Below are 15,627 nucleotides of genomic sequence, written 5' to 3' on the forward strand. Positions count from 1 at the left end.
ACACTGCAGTTATCTAAGAGAATTATCTTAGCAACTGTGCAATAAATATCAAGTAGTAAGGGGCATAATATCTTAACTTACATCCAACTGCTTCAGAAATAAATGTGTTCCAAGGGTGTGTGCACATGTGCCTGCAGGCAAACCTCCATGTTCTCAAAAGCTTTGGTCCTCTCACCATGACTGAGTCTGAAGATCAATGACCTTCCCTCTGACTCCACTTCACAGATCCTAGATATCTACTCTCTACCATCTTTCCAACAATTGTACTGTGTGCTCCATAGAACCTTAGGGCCGTTTCACCTGGAAATTTATTTCTCTGCTGCAATATTCTCTTCACTATAGACTGGGGAACTAATGTAGACAAAAAATATTCCCAGCCCTATTGATCAAAGATCTTTGTGAGTCTTTAATGTGCATAAGCTTCATTAGAAAATTTTGTTTAAAATTCAGTATCTCTGAGAAATTCAGTTGGGTTGGAGATAAAAAATCAGCATCTTTAAACAAATCCTGGTTATTCTCCTGCAAGTGGTCTGTGGACCATATTTTGGCCATTATCATCCTACAGCCAGCCTATCAGCATCTTATGAAGAGTAGGCACACAATTTTAGTTTTTTAATTAATTTGAATTGCCCAGGACTGAATGGAACTAAAAGAACAATCCGGCTCTCATACTCTGAGTGTGAAAATAGGGCTAACCTCCATTTGTCATTTAGTCTGGTGATATGTATTCCAGTTGTGGCTTTAGCTCTAAATGACTGCCTCCCAGGTCTCAGCCTCTTGTTTCTAAATACATATGTGGACATGGGTTTGGCCCTTTCTAGCACTAAATCATTATGGAGCAGCCAGCATATTTTCCTCTAAATGGTCACATAATTTTAACCTGCTTAAAAACAGTTTTAAATCCTGCAAAGTTAACAATCTGCCAAGGGGAGGTGCTTGAGTCCTATCCATGTGGTAGGTGGTTGGAGTAGCTTTTCTAGTACAGGTGATAAATGAATACCAATTCAGCCCTGCTCTCACCACGTGTCACCGCTGTCTATTTGGGTGTAAGTATTAGCAACAAACTTGTTAGTGCACTCTGTGGTGAGGAACACAGTTACTGACCAATGCTATATATACCCAGCATCCAAACAGTCTCAGTGTCATTTAGTCTACATATCTGACTCTCTTAGCCTTATTTATTTATTTATTTATTTATTTATTTATATGGATCTTAGCAGATGAGTTGGCACCCAAAATACTCCAGGCATCTGTTTTCTATCTTTTTTTAATTTTAATTTCTTTATTGATTGAAGTATTACATATTTGTCCTCATCCCCCCATTACCTCCCCCTCCCCACTCATGCCCTCACTCCCCTGTTGTCTTTGTCCACTTATATGCAGGCACACAAGTCTCTTAGTCTTTAAACTGCACAGGACTGGGGCAACCTGTTATATGCAGTATTTTATACTAGGCACCTAATATAGTGGCTACTCAAAAAAAAAGAAAAAGGAAGAAAAGAAGGAAGGAAGGAAGGGAGGAAGGGAGGGAGGAAGGAAGGGAGGAAGGGAGGGAGGGAGGGAGAGAAAGAGGAAGGAGGGGAGGGAGGAACAAACAAACAAACAAACAAACAAGGGTTGAATGTATGGATACCTTGAATATCCAGCCACAGTGTATATTCAAGCTGTAAATATTTATAGCACCACAATATACATTATTGTATATTACTTATGTCTGGTAACTTCCATCTTTACCTATTTATAATGAAGCAGAGAATGTCAGAGTTAGGGTCTAAAACAAGTGTGAAAGTGCAACTCAAAAAACCTGCCACACTGGGGTGTCTAAAGCACTTAGTACAACCCCCCAGCTCACCCCTGCCAGTAACACACAAAGCTCAGTAGCTACGTAGTCATTTAAGCTTGTAGTTTATATTTATTACAGCTTTTGCACTCATTACAATGAAGTAATATAAAAAGAACTTAAAGATCATTAACAAACACCAAATAAACTGGTTACCATTCACCACAGGAGCTGGAAGTCAGAATTCATTATTTTAGCACTAGCTGTGAAAGGAAAGTCCTTCCACAGGACAGCTACTTTTAAGAAACACAAAAAGGACACTAGATCACATCCTGTATGCTCATATATCTATGTTTAGGAATTCAGAAATAAAATCACAAAGTGGAATGAGTTTAGATATAATTCAGAAATTTTCTCAAGCTAAAAACTAGAAAATGTTGCACAGGCATTCAGTAAGGAGGTAACAAGGGTCCATTATCAAGATATATGGGTTAATAATTTCATGGGGTTATTCAAGAATGATCTGCTATGATTGAAACCATGTGTGGAGAGTTTGGGCTTCTGCAGGATGTGTCGCAGCAACAAAAGGCCCTAAAGATGTATTTGTGCTGACTGCTATGTATACAGATGATGGACTTAGATACACTTCCCAGACATAAACAGTAAAGGAATGTCACTGAAGTTGTGTGTGCTATCAGACAGATGGAGAATGCTTACCACATTGTACAAGCCGATGCACCAACGTTCAAATAAAATCTGCCCAGAAAATCCATTTACAAAGGCGAACCAGAGCTGAAAGAGAAGAAAGTTCATGAAGTTTTATATCAATATTGACCTAAATGTTTCCATTCACTGAAGAAGTAGCGGGAATGTGGACCACCAGCTGGACACAGCTGCTAAGGGATAAAAGCCACAGGACTGTAGCAATTGTTCTTTCATAAAATATGAATTCCCAATATAACAAATCTAAGGAAAATTTATATTAAGGCATACAATGATTTTAAGTGATAATATGCACATATTAATAGAAAAGCAATTGATGTTTAATTTATAACTAGTATGTTTTGTGTCAACACTTTTTCACTGGCTGGAAGAGTCTCTGAAGTTCCTTTTCCCGATAAAGCTGATTTGATAAATACAATTTATCTTTGTGGGACTTTCAAATAGATAAAAAATTAAATGAAAAACAACAAGAATTTCTCTGCTGGTCACATGTGCTCTTAGCTCATAAAATGCTGACCCTTCATAATCAAATGTCCACCGCTGTAGCAAAGGCGAAAGCATAATATATGGAAGAAACATGCTTAAATCATGTTTTGGAGCAACATGGGTTGTATAAATAAATAAAATGTGGATGATTATTCAAGTCTTCAAGTAGTCTATAATTCTAATTGATTAGGCAAGACTGACATAAAAACTACTACAGAGCGAAGTGCCAGGGACATGCATGACAAGTAAATAAAACTATTTTAGAGAATGATTGCTCGGGTGCGATTTGGAGAAGACATGGAAATGGTAAGAGTGGAGTAGAGCAGGGCAAGCCATCAGGTTGAAGAACAGGAACCCGACTTAAAAGGGAGTGAATACAGAAATAGGAACTGCTGCTATCTAAAATTCAGCTAAATCGATATGCTACCACAGGATTCCAAGGATTTGTGTAGACATTAAAGTATTTCATGCTAATCCCAGAATCACAGATTTCACCGGTATAAAACTGTGACCGACTGAATCTTACCATGGTGGAACACTGGCAACACAGAATAGCTGCCCCACAATAATCTGGGTTGAGATAAACTCTGCTGCTGAAATTGTACTAAATCAGAATTTTCAAAATCAGTTTCTTGACTCCACCAGACTAAGTTTCTTGAGATAGGAATTATTCCCTCTCCTGTGCAACTGTACACAGTATATGATATTTGGTGCAAATAGGGACTCACTGAGTTCCAGTGGGAACAAATAAATATTTCTATTCAATTGCCAGATGAAGTTTTCTTAGGCACAGCTCTCATCATCTCTTTTCCTAGTTAAAAACAAAGCAAAACCAACCACAAGAATACAAACCCAACTATTGAGGATACCTCCTAAGTCAGCTGCTGCCCTTAAAAAATCCTTCCACAAACTATCTCCCAAGAGGTCTCAGGAGGCCTGGCTATTCTCAGTGAAGACATACTAGTGGAGAACTAAGAATTCAGAAGTTTCTGTTGTGCTCTGTACTCAAAATATTTTTACAACACCTATTCTAACATTTGCTCTTCCTAAAATGACGTTTCAATCACACTGCTACCCTACCACTCAAGGCCTTGGCAAATAATCCTTCAGTGCAATGAGAGCCTGGATCCACAATCTGATTCAAACAAACATGTAAACTGTTTCAGGGGTTTTTAACTAACTTGCCAAGATTGCACCGTACATCTATAGTCTCTTATTCAATCAATTGAGCAAACATTGATAAATATTTAGTAAACACTATTTTACTGCTTAATTCAGTTAATTTATTGTCTTTTGTTGAAAGTGGAGCAGTGATATTTATATTGCACTCCCCTCCCTAATGTCAATTGAAATTAGCAAAAATTGAAAATGGAAAAGAAATACTTTTAATGACACTATGAGAGAGCCTTAATTAAAGCTATAAATTACATAGAATAGAAAATAACATGACAAGATCAAGGGGGCATACCAATAGCAGACAAAACCTACAAAGCAAAAAGATTTCTAAGAAATGCATGAAATAACCCAAGAGATAGCTGAACTAATTCTTACTTAGAGATAGAATCTAGAGGTAAGGACAAGTCATGGCTGTAGTTACTGGACTGACTGAATACAGCAGGCTAACTGAAGCTAAAGGACACTAGAGGCCTTTTCTCTTTCCCTCCACCCCAAGAAGCAAGTGAGGAGAATGGCAGGGTAGATAGAGAATAGAGATGGCAATCAACTTAGCAGACACTTGGCAGACAACTGAAAGAAATAAATGTAAAATCATGTAACAAAACCCATAACATGCAGAACTTCACTGTCAGGCATATAGGCTTCTGACTCTCTCAAGGAGAAGAAATGGTGAGAGAGGTGCTTACTACTGAAAAGTGATGGGTGACCAACATGGAAGAAACAAAAAACATGATGAAAAAAAATGTTCTGAGACAAATTTGAAGCCATCTTTCCTAGATCAACAAAAATAATAAATAAAAAAGACACTGTGACAGAAATAATAGGAAACCATCTCTACAGAATAACCAGATCACTAGGCAGAATAAAATTCTGAATGCTCTTGGTGATCCCTTGAGAGCTTTAAAAAAAAGTATGTGTTTTCATTAAAACAATATCTAAAATTGGATATGTACCATAAGATATCAAAGAAGGAAACAAATAAGAAAAGATGCAAGCTACATGAAGGAAAATAAATCCAAGACTTGAAACTCAGAGGGATTCACAATCAGGGATTTACAGTCAGAATGGAGTAGGCTTGTGAAAACAAATGTTGGCCAAAGGGCAAAGGTTAACATTGATTTTAAGAGAAACTGATAACCTTTCAAAGATGATTTTTTTAATTCCAAAAAGGTTGTACCTTAAAATAAACACACACACACACACACACACACACACACACACACACACACACCAGCAGCAGCAGCAGCAACAACAACAACAACAACAACAGAATAGTAGATTAGAAAAAATGTTCAAAGATATAGCAGAAAAAAGTTTTCTGAAATATTCTAAATCCTTAATCAGCCAATGGAGAGGGTACTCTTTGTCCTTGTCCCTAGGAAACAAAACAACAGATATAGAAAGATAAACACCCACACAAACCCTGATAAATAAATTCATGAGTTTTAAAATTCTATAAGATCAAATCTTTCTTATAATCCTCACCCAATAATATGTTTTCATTAATTTTGAGAGAGAAAGAGAGAGAGAGAGAGAGAGAGAGGTGTCAATGTGAGAGAGAAACATTGGTTGTACATGTCCTGCCTGGGGATGGTACCTGCAACCTTTTCATTTATGGTACAATGCTCCAACCAATTAAGTCTACCAGACAGGGCAAATCTTTAATATAGTCAGGCAAGAAAGCAATTAACCTGCAAAAGCAAGTTGGCTTCATCTTTCTCTCTAGCAATACATAATACCAGAAGCCAATAGTGAATGTTTACAACTCCTTAGGGAAATAAAACATTGCAAGAATTTTAGCAAAATATAGAGTCCAAGGAAATAGTAAAAACTGAAAATATTACATAAAATGTGATTATACAAATATGTCCATTATATTAATAATACAAAATTTTAAATGTTCAATGGTTAAAAAGGAAACCCAAAATATATGCCATGTATAAAAGAAACATGTCCAACAAACATGAAAAAGAAACACTATTTGAATAAGATCAAATCCATAACCCTGAATTAACAAAGCCCAATAGATGAGGTTGTCGCCTATTATTCTTAAAATACTGCTTCTCCTTCATTAAACTATAATGGGCTTCTATTAGTTCCTTGCAAGTACCAAGTATGGACCCAGCTTTATATTTTGTACCCAAATATGAGACAATTATATCAATAGCATTTGGTTACTAAGCCATCTTTATCTTACTTGTTTGAAATGCCCTTTTTTATATAATAGATTATCATGGTATTTATAGAAATTTAGGTAGTATATTGGTCTCACTTCATATATTCAAATTTATCACAGATGGCTTGAATATTTAAATATAAAAACAAAACTCAAAGCATTAGGAGGAAACATTAAAAAAGTTTTTTATATATGAAGCTGACTATAGACTTGGAACTCAGAAATTGTACAAAAGAGGAATCATTTGAAACAGTTCATTGCTGAGAGAATAAAAATAAAGTTGAGAACAAATTAATAGTGAAAACATCTATAACATCGATTAAGATAAAGATCTAAATTTCTTATATAAAGAGTCCTTACAAATGAGAAAGAAAACTGCTGACAAACTTTTAGGAAAACATATGCAGTGTGATCACAGAAAAAAATTATAAATATAGAAAATTTAACTTTTCTTGAGAACTTCATACATGTGTGTGCACACACATGTACACATACACTGATAAATATTTTTTAGATGAACCAAGATTTAAAAGTTTGTTTTGCCGAAACTGGTTTGGCTCAGTGATAGAGCATCGGCCTGCGGACTGAAAGGTCCCAGGTTCGATTCTGGTCAAGGGCATGTACCTTGGTTGCGGGCACATCCCCAGTAAGGGGTGTGCAAGAGGCAGCTGATCAATGATTCTCTCTCATCAATGTTTCTAACTCTATCCCTCTCTCTTCCTCTCTGTAAAAAAATCAATAATATATATATATATATATATATATATATATATATATATATATATATATATATGTTTGTTTTAACTTTTAAATCTGAGGGAATAGCTACTCTCATATCCAGTCACTGTCTACAAATATGTTTACTGTTCTTTTCCTTTGATCCAATAATTCTACTTTTTGGGATATACTCTAAATTATATCTTACAGTTATAATTACATAGTATTGAATATTAAAATAAAAGGGTGTTTTCTATAGCATTATTGGAAAGACAAAAAATTAGAACCTATACTTACACTGATAGCTGGTTTAATGAATTATGGTTCATCCATAACAATAAAACACTATGCAGACATTAGAAAGAGTATTATAAATCTGTTAAGTGCTAGAATATAAAAATCTCACAGATATATTATTAAAATGAAAAATATCAAGGTATATGTTGAATAGTCATGATTGTACAGAATAGATGATATACTCATATACATGCTAACTTTTTGGAAGATATAAGAAATTGTTGCTATTCATTGCCTTTAGATAGCAGAAGTGTTCTCTAGGGCACATGTGTCAAACACAAGGCCCGCGGGCCAAATCCAGCCCGCCAGGCCTTGCAATGTGGCCCGCACCGCGCTGTCATCACTGCACTCCGCTGTCAGTTTATGACATTGTCAGTTTATGACTGTTCAGTAAACCATTCGGCCCGTGATTTAGGCTGGATTTTAGATTTTGGCCCCTTCTCTGATTGAGTTCGACACCCCTACTCTAGGGGGTAGGATGGAGACTCTCCTATACTTCTTGTACTGTTCTGAACCTTTAAAACATGTTCATGTTTTATTGATATAACTATTTAAGCAGTAATTCTCAACTAGGGTTCATTTTGCTTTAAGAAGACACTTTACGCCGAAACCGGTTTGGCTCAGTGGATAGAGCGTCAGCCTGTGGACTGGAAGGTCCCAGGTTTGATTCCGGTCAAGGGCATGTACCTTGGTTGCAGGCACATCCCCAGTAGTGGGGTGTGCAAGAGGCAGCTGATTGATGATTCTCTCTCATCAATGTTTCTAACTCTCTATCCCTCTCTCTTTCTCTCTGTGAAAAATCAATAAAATATATGAAAAATAAATAAATAAAAAAAGAAGACACTTTGCAATGCCTGGACACATTTCTGAGGGTGTATCGGCATTTATTGGGTAGAGGTCAAATATTCTGCTAACTATCCTACAATGCCCAGGACAGCCCTTACAACAAATGTCAACTCTGAAGAAACCCTGGATGAAAAAATAAATTTATTAGAAATCTTGTTGTAACAGATGTTTTTAATAAGTAAAATAATGACATGCGTCAGGTTGCATGAAGCCACGATTATGTGTGGGTTTAGAAAGTTTTGTTTCTTTTTTTATTATCTCCCCTCTAGCCTAGTCTCACATAGGACCAAAGGCCCTACTCTTTAGAAGCCATAGGAGCACTGACTGTGTATCCAAAACTTCACATATTTATATTCCTGTAACAGAAATATCCAATCTAATAAAGAGGGAATATGCTAATTGACCATCACTCTGTCACAAAGATGGCTGCAACCACAGCTGAGGCCAAGTTCCCATAAGGAGCCTTAAGGAGCAATCAGCAGGGACCTGAGGCTATACCCTCCCCTGCCCCTGTAAGGCTTGACAAGGGACCTCAGGCCGCACCCCCCACCTGGAAGGGTTTGACAGGGGACCTCAGGGTGTGCCCTTGCCCTGGCATCAGGCTGGGGGACCTCAGGCCACACCCCCGCCCCAGGGCCAGGCCAAGGGTTTGACAGGGGACCTCAAAGTGCACTTCCCGTCCTGGTTCTGGGTTAGGGGACCTCAGGCTGCTCCCCCTGCCCCAGCGCCAAGCCAGGGGACCTCAGGCTGCACGCTCCACCAGGTGGGGCTTGACAGGGAACTTCAAGCTGCGCCTTCCACCCCAGCACCTGGCCAGGGCACCGGAGGCTGTGCCCCCCTGCCTGACTGGGCTTGATGGAGGACCTCAAGGTGCACCCTCAGTGCTGGGTCGGGGGAACTCAGGCTGTGCTCCTGCCCAGTAGGGTTTGATGGGGGACTTGAGGCTGCACCCCTCTCCCGGTGCTGGGCCAGGGGACCTGAGGCTGTATCCTCCCACCTGGTGTGGCTTGATGGAGGACCTCAAGGTACACCCACCCACCCCAGTCTGGGTTGGGGACCTCAGATCACACCCCCTGTCCTGGCACCGGGCTTCATAAGGGTGGGACTGGCCTGGTCTGGATCTAGCCCATTGGGTGGGGGGGGTACAACTGGTTCTGGGTCTCACGTGATTTTGAGGTGCATGTGGGTGGATGAGGACTTGACTTTGGGTCCCTTGGTGTGCCCAGACACTGACAGAGGAAGGTTTTCATATACATTTTACTAATTTTCTTTCATTGCTGACACTTCTATTAGAGAAAGGGTAATTAGCAATATTAAATTTTTTCCTCTAATTAATCTCCTTTAATGTGCATAAATTTCATGCACCAGGTCACTAGTATATTTATAAGTTAGTAATGAGAAATAACTTTAAATACAGAGCATGTTTTGCATAACTAAAACACTCAAGTTGTTGAAAATATACGATAAGAGGAAAACCCTAAGAAATCAAGCATCTCTCTCAGCATTAATCTTTGCTTCAAGCCATTCTGAACCATGTAAAATTTTTCAATCTTCACTTCAGATTAACATTCTTGATTAGCTGAATGTTGAAATATTTCCTATAAGCAGCCAATGTTTTGATTCTGTCCAAGATGGCACTGACTTGGCCACGTTTCTTCAAACATTTTTGATATATTTATACTAATTTTTATCAGTTGCAGGTGCTGCAGCATTTTAGAAAGTACAAACAAGCTCATCCTCAATATTTCCAGTTCAATTTCAATCTTCATTCAAATAATCCATCATTAGATCATCAAATCAGTTTATTTCATTGTAAATATTTGTGTGATAAAGACAAAAAAATTAAAACCAAAATAAAACAAACTAACAAAAAACCCATTCCTTCATTTCAAAATCCATGAGCTGGTTTTTTCTTACATTGTAATCTAAACACTCAAACTTGATTTTGTTTTGGCAAGATTTCCATAGGTGAAATGGAAAAAGTATGAGAACACACTGTATTTTTAAATATTTACATGAATGTACTTAGTTTTTATTTTATATATTCATGAGACAGGTACACAATGGCTCCCTGACACACTATAAAATCAGACTTTCACACTGGTTAGTTATATACAAATGTTAATTCATATACAAAAAAGAAAGCCCAATTCCTAAACATTAATGTCATTTGGGTGGAGCACAATTTCCAAGCTGCACCAAACACAAGCCTTAATGCAAGCAGACGGCCTGTTCCCCTTCTGATGTGCAGTTACTGGGCCCACAGCTTGTTTATAGCCACTAAATTTTTATTTTTCTGGATTAATGGGGGAAAAGATTCCTCTGCTTTTACTTTCTTGTTAGCTAGGAATGCTATTAAATGAATACAGTCAAAGCTGAGAGAGCGAGGTCCTGCCTGGACGGCCTCAGACTTGGTGAGCTGGTGGGAAGACCTGCCAAGCACTGACGGCTTGCCAAGCTCCTGGGGTTTCTGGTCCTCAAATGTAGTGCTGTTATGAGCAAACTGACCCAAACTTATTAAATAGCTTTTCCTTCTTGGAAAAAAATCTTTCTTTGCTTTAACTGCAGCTTCGCTGCCAAAAATGCAGTAACCGTCTTGGCTAATTGCACAGACTCCTGTGTAAAGGTCCCAGCGCCATTGGACAACCTCAGTGGGCTGCTTCTGCCACCACTCAGGTTCTCAAGGAACAGCTGACATACTTAGATGGTGTCTTGATTTTGGAATAGGAGGATCTGGTTTTCCAAGATCCATGGTAGAGATTTGAAGTGGAAAAGTACCCTACAGAGAGCAATTAAATAAATGAGCCATATGGGTTCTTGCAGAAGTGGCAATAACTTCATGATCTACTGATTTGCATATCTACTGTCTGAGCTGATTAACCAGGATTAACCATATCTGTTTAAAAAGCAAAACACTACAATATTTTTGGAATTTGATCTGGCAATATGTTAGGTTAACAAATAAGCATGTACCTCATTTAGAAATTCTATTTTTAAAAATTCATTTCTCATCACTAAAAAGCATCTTTGTATAAAAACATATCTTATTTTGCAGTGTTGTTAATAGCATAAAACAAAACAAACAAAACAAAAAGCATAGGGAAGAAAAACCCTAAAGTTATTTATTAAGGAGTAAATGTAGCAAGTCTATGAAATATTAAGCACTTATTTATTATAAAGTTAATTCTCTATATATGTACATGAAAATGTATGCCAAAAATAGTAATAGGTTGATTTAAAAAAGGCAAAATAAACAGGGAAAATCAGAGATGCCATATGGAGTAGAGGTTATAAGAATTCTTCTTCTTCTTCTTCTTCTTCTTCTTCTTCTTCTTCTTCTTCTTCTTCTTCATCATCATCATCATCATCATCACAATAATAGCAAAATACCCTAAAAACTTCCCCCTTAAGTATCTTTAGTTCAATAAATTATGGGATCGAGTGAGCAGGGCTTCATTTCTAAAGTCTGTGGAGATGTAATAAAGGCCATATAGGACAAACCCACAGCCATAATCATACTCAATGGGCAAAAACTACAAATATTTCCCTTAAGATCAGGAACAAGATAGGGATAGCCACTTGCACTGCCCTTATTCAACATAGTAATGGAAATCCTAGCCACAGCAATCAGACAAGAATAAGAAATAAAAGGAATCCAAATTGGAAAGGAAGTAGTAAAAATGTCACTATTAGCAGATGACATGATACTAAAGATTTTATCAAAAAACAACTGGGACTGATAAGTGAATTCAAAAAGTAGCAGAATACAAAATAAATATCCAGAAATCAGTTGGATTTTTATACTCCAATAATGCACTATCAAAAAGAGAAATGAAGAAAATAATACTAATTCACAATTGTTAAAACAAACAAACAAACAAACAAAACACAACAAACTAGGAATGAATGTAATCAAGGATGTAAAAGATCTTTACTCAAAAAATTATAGGACACTGCAGAAAGAAATTGAAGAAGATACAAATAAGTGAAAGCATATACCGTGTTCATGGGCAGAAAGAATTAACATCATTAAAATGTCCATACTACCCAAAGCAAACTATAGATTCAATGCAAATCATATCAAGTACTAATGGCACATTTCACAGAACTAAAACAAACGTTTTAAAAATTTATATCTAACTACTAAAGATGCCAAATAGACAGAGCAATCTTGAGAAAACAAACAAACAAACAAACAAACAAACAAAAAAACAAACCATCAACTTTGGAGGAATCCTACTACCTGATATTAAACTGCATTACAAGGTCATAGTAATCAAAATAGCTTAGTACTGACATAAAAACAGATATATCTATATTTATAAAAGCCTAATATGATAATTGTCCCTCGACCATTTGACCCTTCAACCAGTTGTTATGATGTGCACTGACGACCAGGGGGTAGATGCTCCAACTGGTAGATTAGCTTGCTGCTGGGGTCCAGCCAATCAGGATTGGAGAGATGGGCTAGACATACCCTGGAGCCCTCCCATGGTCCCTCCCCAGTGGGGTCCCCTCGGCCTGGCCTGCACCCTCTTGTAATCCGGGACCCCTTGGGGGATGTTGGAGAGTTGGTTCCAGCCTGTTCCCCACAGGCCAGGCCAAGGGACTCTAGTAGATCAATAAAACAGAATATAGAGTCAAGAAATAAACCAATAACTTTATATCAATTAATATTTGACAAAGAAGGCAAAAACATATAATGGGTTAAAGATAGTCTATTCAATAAATGGTGCTGGAAAAATTGGATAGATACATGTCAAAAGTGAAACTTGACCACCTTCTTACACCATGCATAAGAATAAACTCAAAATGGATTAAAGACTTAAATATTAGGCTAGAAACCATAAAAATTCTACAAGAAAATTATAGGCAGTAAAATCTTGGGCATTTCTCACAGCAGTATTTTTTCTGGCACATTGCCTCAGGCAAGGGAAACAAAGAAAAATAAATAAACGAATGGGACTACATCAAGCTAAAAAGTTTTTGCACAGCAAAGGAAACCATCAATAAAAGTAAAAGACAACCCACTGAATGGAAAAACTTGTTCACCACTGATATATCTGATAAGGGCCACTGTCCAAAATTTATAAAGAACATATAAAACTCAATATCAAAAATACAAAGCAATTAAGAAATGGGCAAAAGACCTGAATAGATACTTCTCCAAAGAGAACATATAGATGGCTAATAGACATATGAAAAGGTGCTTAATGTTGCTAATCATCAGAGAAATGCAAATTAAAACTACAATGAAATATCACCTCACATCTGTCAGAATGGCTATCCTATATAATAAAAGGCTAATATGCAAATTGTCCCCTTGACTAGGAGTTCAACTAGGGGGAGGGGGCAGCCAACCAACTGCCTGTGGCCCCTCCTCCAGCCTGCCCGGCCCATCAGGATGGGCCGGCCAGACCCCACTTGTGCACAAATTTGTGCACTGGGCCTCTACTCATCAATAAATCAACAAACAAGTGATGACAAGGATGTGGAGAAAGGGGAACCCTCTTGGACTGTTGATGGGAAAGTAAATTGGTGCAGCCACTGTGGAAAGCAGTATAGAGTTTCCTCAAAAATTTAAAAATGGAACTGCCTTATGACCCAGTGATTCCACTTCTGGGAATATTTCTAAATAAACCTGAAGCATTAATTCCAATGAATATATGAACTTCTTTGTTAACTGCAGCATTATTTATAATAGCCAGGATTTGGAAGCAGCCCAAGTATCCATCAGTAAATGAGTAGATAAAAAAGTTGTGGTATATTTACACAATGGAATACTACTCAGCTGTAGAAAAGAAGGAAATATTACTCTTTGCAACAGCCTGGATGACCAGAAGATCATATGCTAAGTGAAATAAGCCAGAGAATGATAAATACCATATAATTTCATTCATATGTAGAATCTGATGAACAAAATAACAAAACAAACAAACAAACAAACAAACAAACAAACAAATGGAAACAGACTCAGAGAACAGAGGTGAAGGGTTCCTGGTTGAGTGAAAAAGGTGAAGGGGTTAAACAAACAAATAAAAACCTCATAGACACAGACAATAGCATAGTGATTACCAAAGGGAAGAGGTGTGATGGGAAGTAAGAGAGGTTATAGAGGGGATAAATGGTGATGGAAGGAGACTTGACTTGGGGTTGTGAACACAGAATGTATTATAGAATTGTACACCTGACCTATGAAATTTTATTAACCAAGATCACCTCCAATAAAGTCAATCTATAATAATAATACTGTAACATGCTAATTAGACTGGACAGCTGAATGACCTGGATGTCATTCTGGACTAAGCTGTGGTGGCGGGGCCAAGGCAGAGGCAGTTAGGGGTGATCAGGCAGGCAGGCGAGTGGTTAGGGGTGATTAGGCAGGCAGGCAGGTGAGTGATTAGGAGCCAGTGGTCCCAGGTTGCGAGAGGGATATCTGACTGCCAATTTAGGCCCAATCCTGCAGAGATCTCTACGGGTCAGGTCTAAACTGGCAGTAGGACAATCCCAGGAGGGGTTCCAGATTGTGAGAGGATGCAGACTGGGATGAGGAATCCTCCTCCACCCCCACTCCCCACCCCCTACCCCATCCATGAATTTTGTGCACTGGGCTTCTAGTAAAAAGTAAAGATGGTTTAAGAAAAAGAAAAAAGAAAAAAAACAACACAAAAAACCATCGATGGAGAGTCTCCTCTTTCTGAGTCAGGTGGACAGGCACAATGCTAGCAGCAAACACCACATATTTATAAAACTTCTAGGCACTTCTTAAGGCAAACAAACAAAATATGCAAGTTTCAGGATCCTGAACAATGTGTACAAGATCCATTTTTCATAAAACCACAGCAAAAATGTTCATGTATCTATACAAGTGTGACGGTATAGAAGGCTAGCTAAACTGTTCCTATTGATTACCTGATCAAAAATGGAGGCAGATAAGGGGAATTTATTTTTTCTTTATAAATCTCCATTATTGTTATAAGAAATAAGCATTACTTTAAAAAATTATGTAGAAAAATTCTCTCTCACTGCACCATGCTCAGTTCTTTCTTAGCTGGTCACATCATGTAATTTTTGTTGCTTTACCTATAAAATTTGTTGCACCATTTGTAAGATACATGCAGCCAGAGATTGTATTGATTTTACTCACTATTACATGCCATTATCTAGTGCAGTTCTTGGCATACAGATGGTGCCAAATAAATGAGTACATGCAAACTAGTATTAACACTTAACATTGAAAAAGAAAGATTACATACATGCGAGTCTAAGACAGATTATGGAATTGACCAAATAAATTTCATCCTAGTTCAAGCACTTAATTGCTGTTTGAGCATGGGAATCTTCCTTAATCCATTCAAACTTCATTTTTTTTAATGAATAAATGTAAAGGAAACCACACACTGCAGAATTGTCACTTTTGTTGTTT

The 15,627-nt window shown here is 37.6% G+C and overlaps 1 protein-coding gene across 4 annotated transcripts in view; it reads right to left on the reverse strand.

Moving 5' to 3' along the window:
- Positions 1 to 15,627, reverse strand: part of ATP8A2 (ATPase phospholipid transporting 8A2) — a 563,643-nt gene that overhangs the window by 175,674 nt on the left and 372,342 nt on the right. For all 4 annotated transcript variants that reach the window (XM_084878763.1, XM_084878761.1, XM_084878762.1 and 1 more), the window contains exon 28: positions 2,498 to 2,572. In XM_084878763.1, coding sequence (XP_084734889.1) covers positions 2,498 to 2,572 — 75 coding nt within the window. The remainder of the gene's footprint in view (positions 1 to 2,497; positions 2,573 to 15,627) is intronic.

This window comes from Pipistrellus hanaki, assembly GCF_964339955.1.
Source record: "Pipistrellus hanaki genome assembly, chromosome: 3".
In the NCBI taxonomy this organism is placed as follows: domain Eukaryota; kingdom Metazoa; phylum Chordata; class Mammalia; order Chiroptera; family Vespertilionidae; genus Pipistrellus; species Pipistrellus hanaki.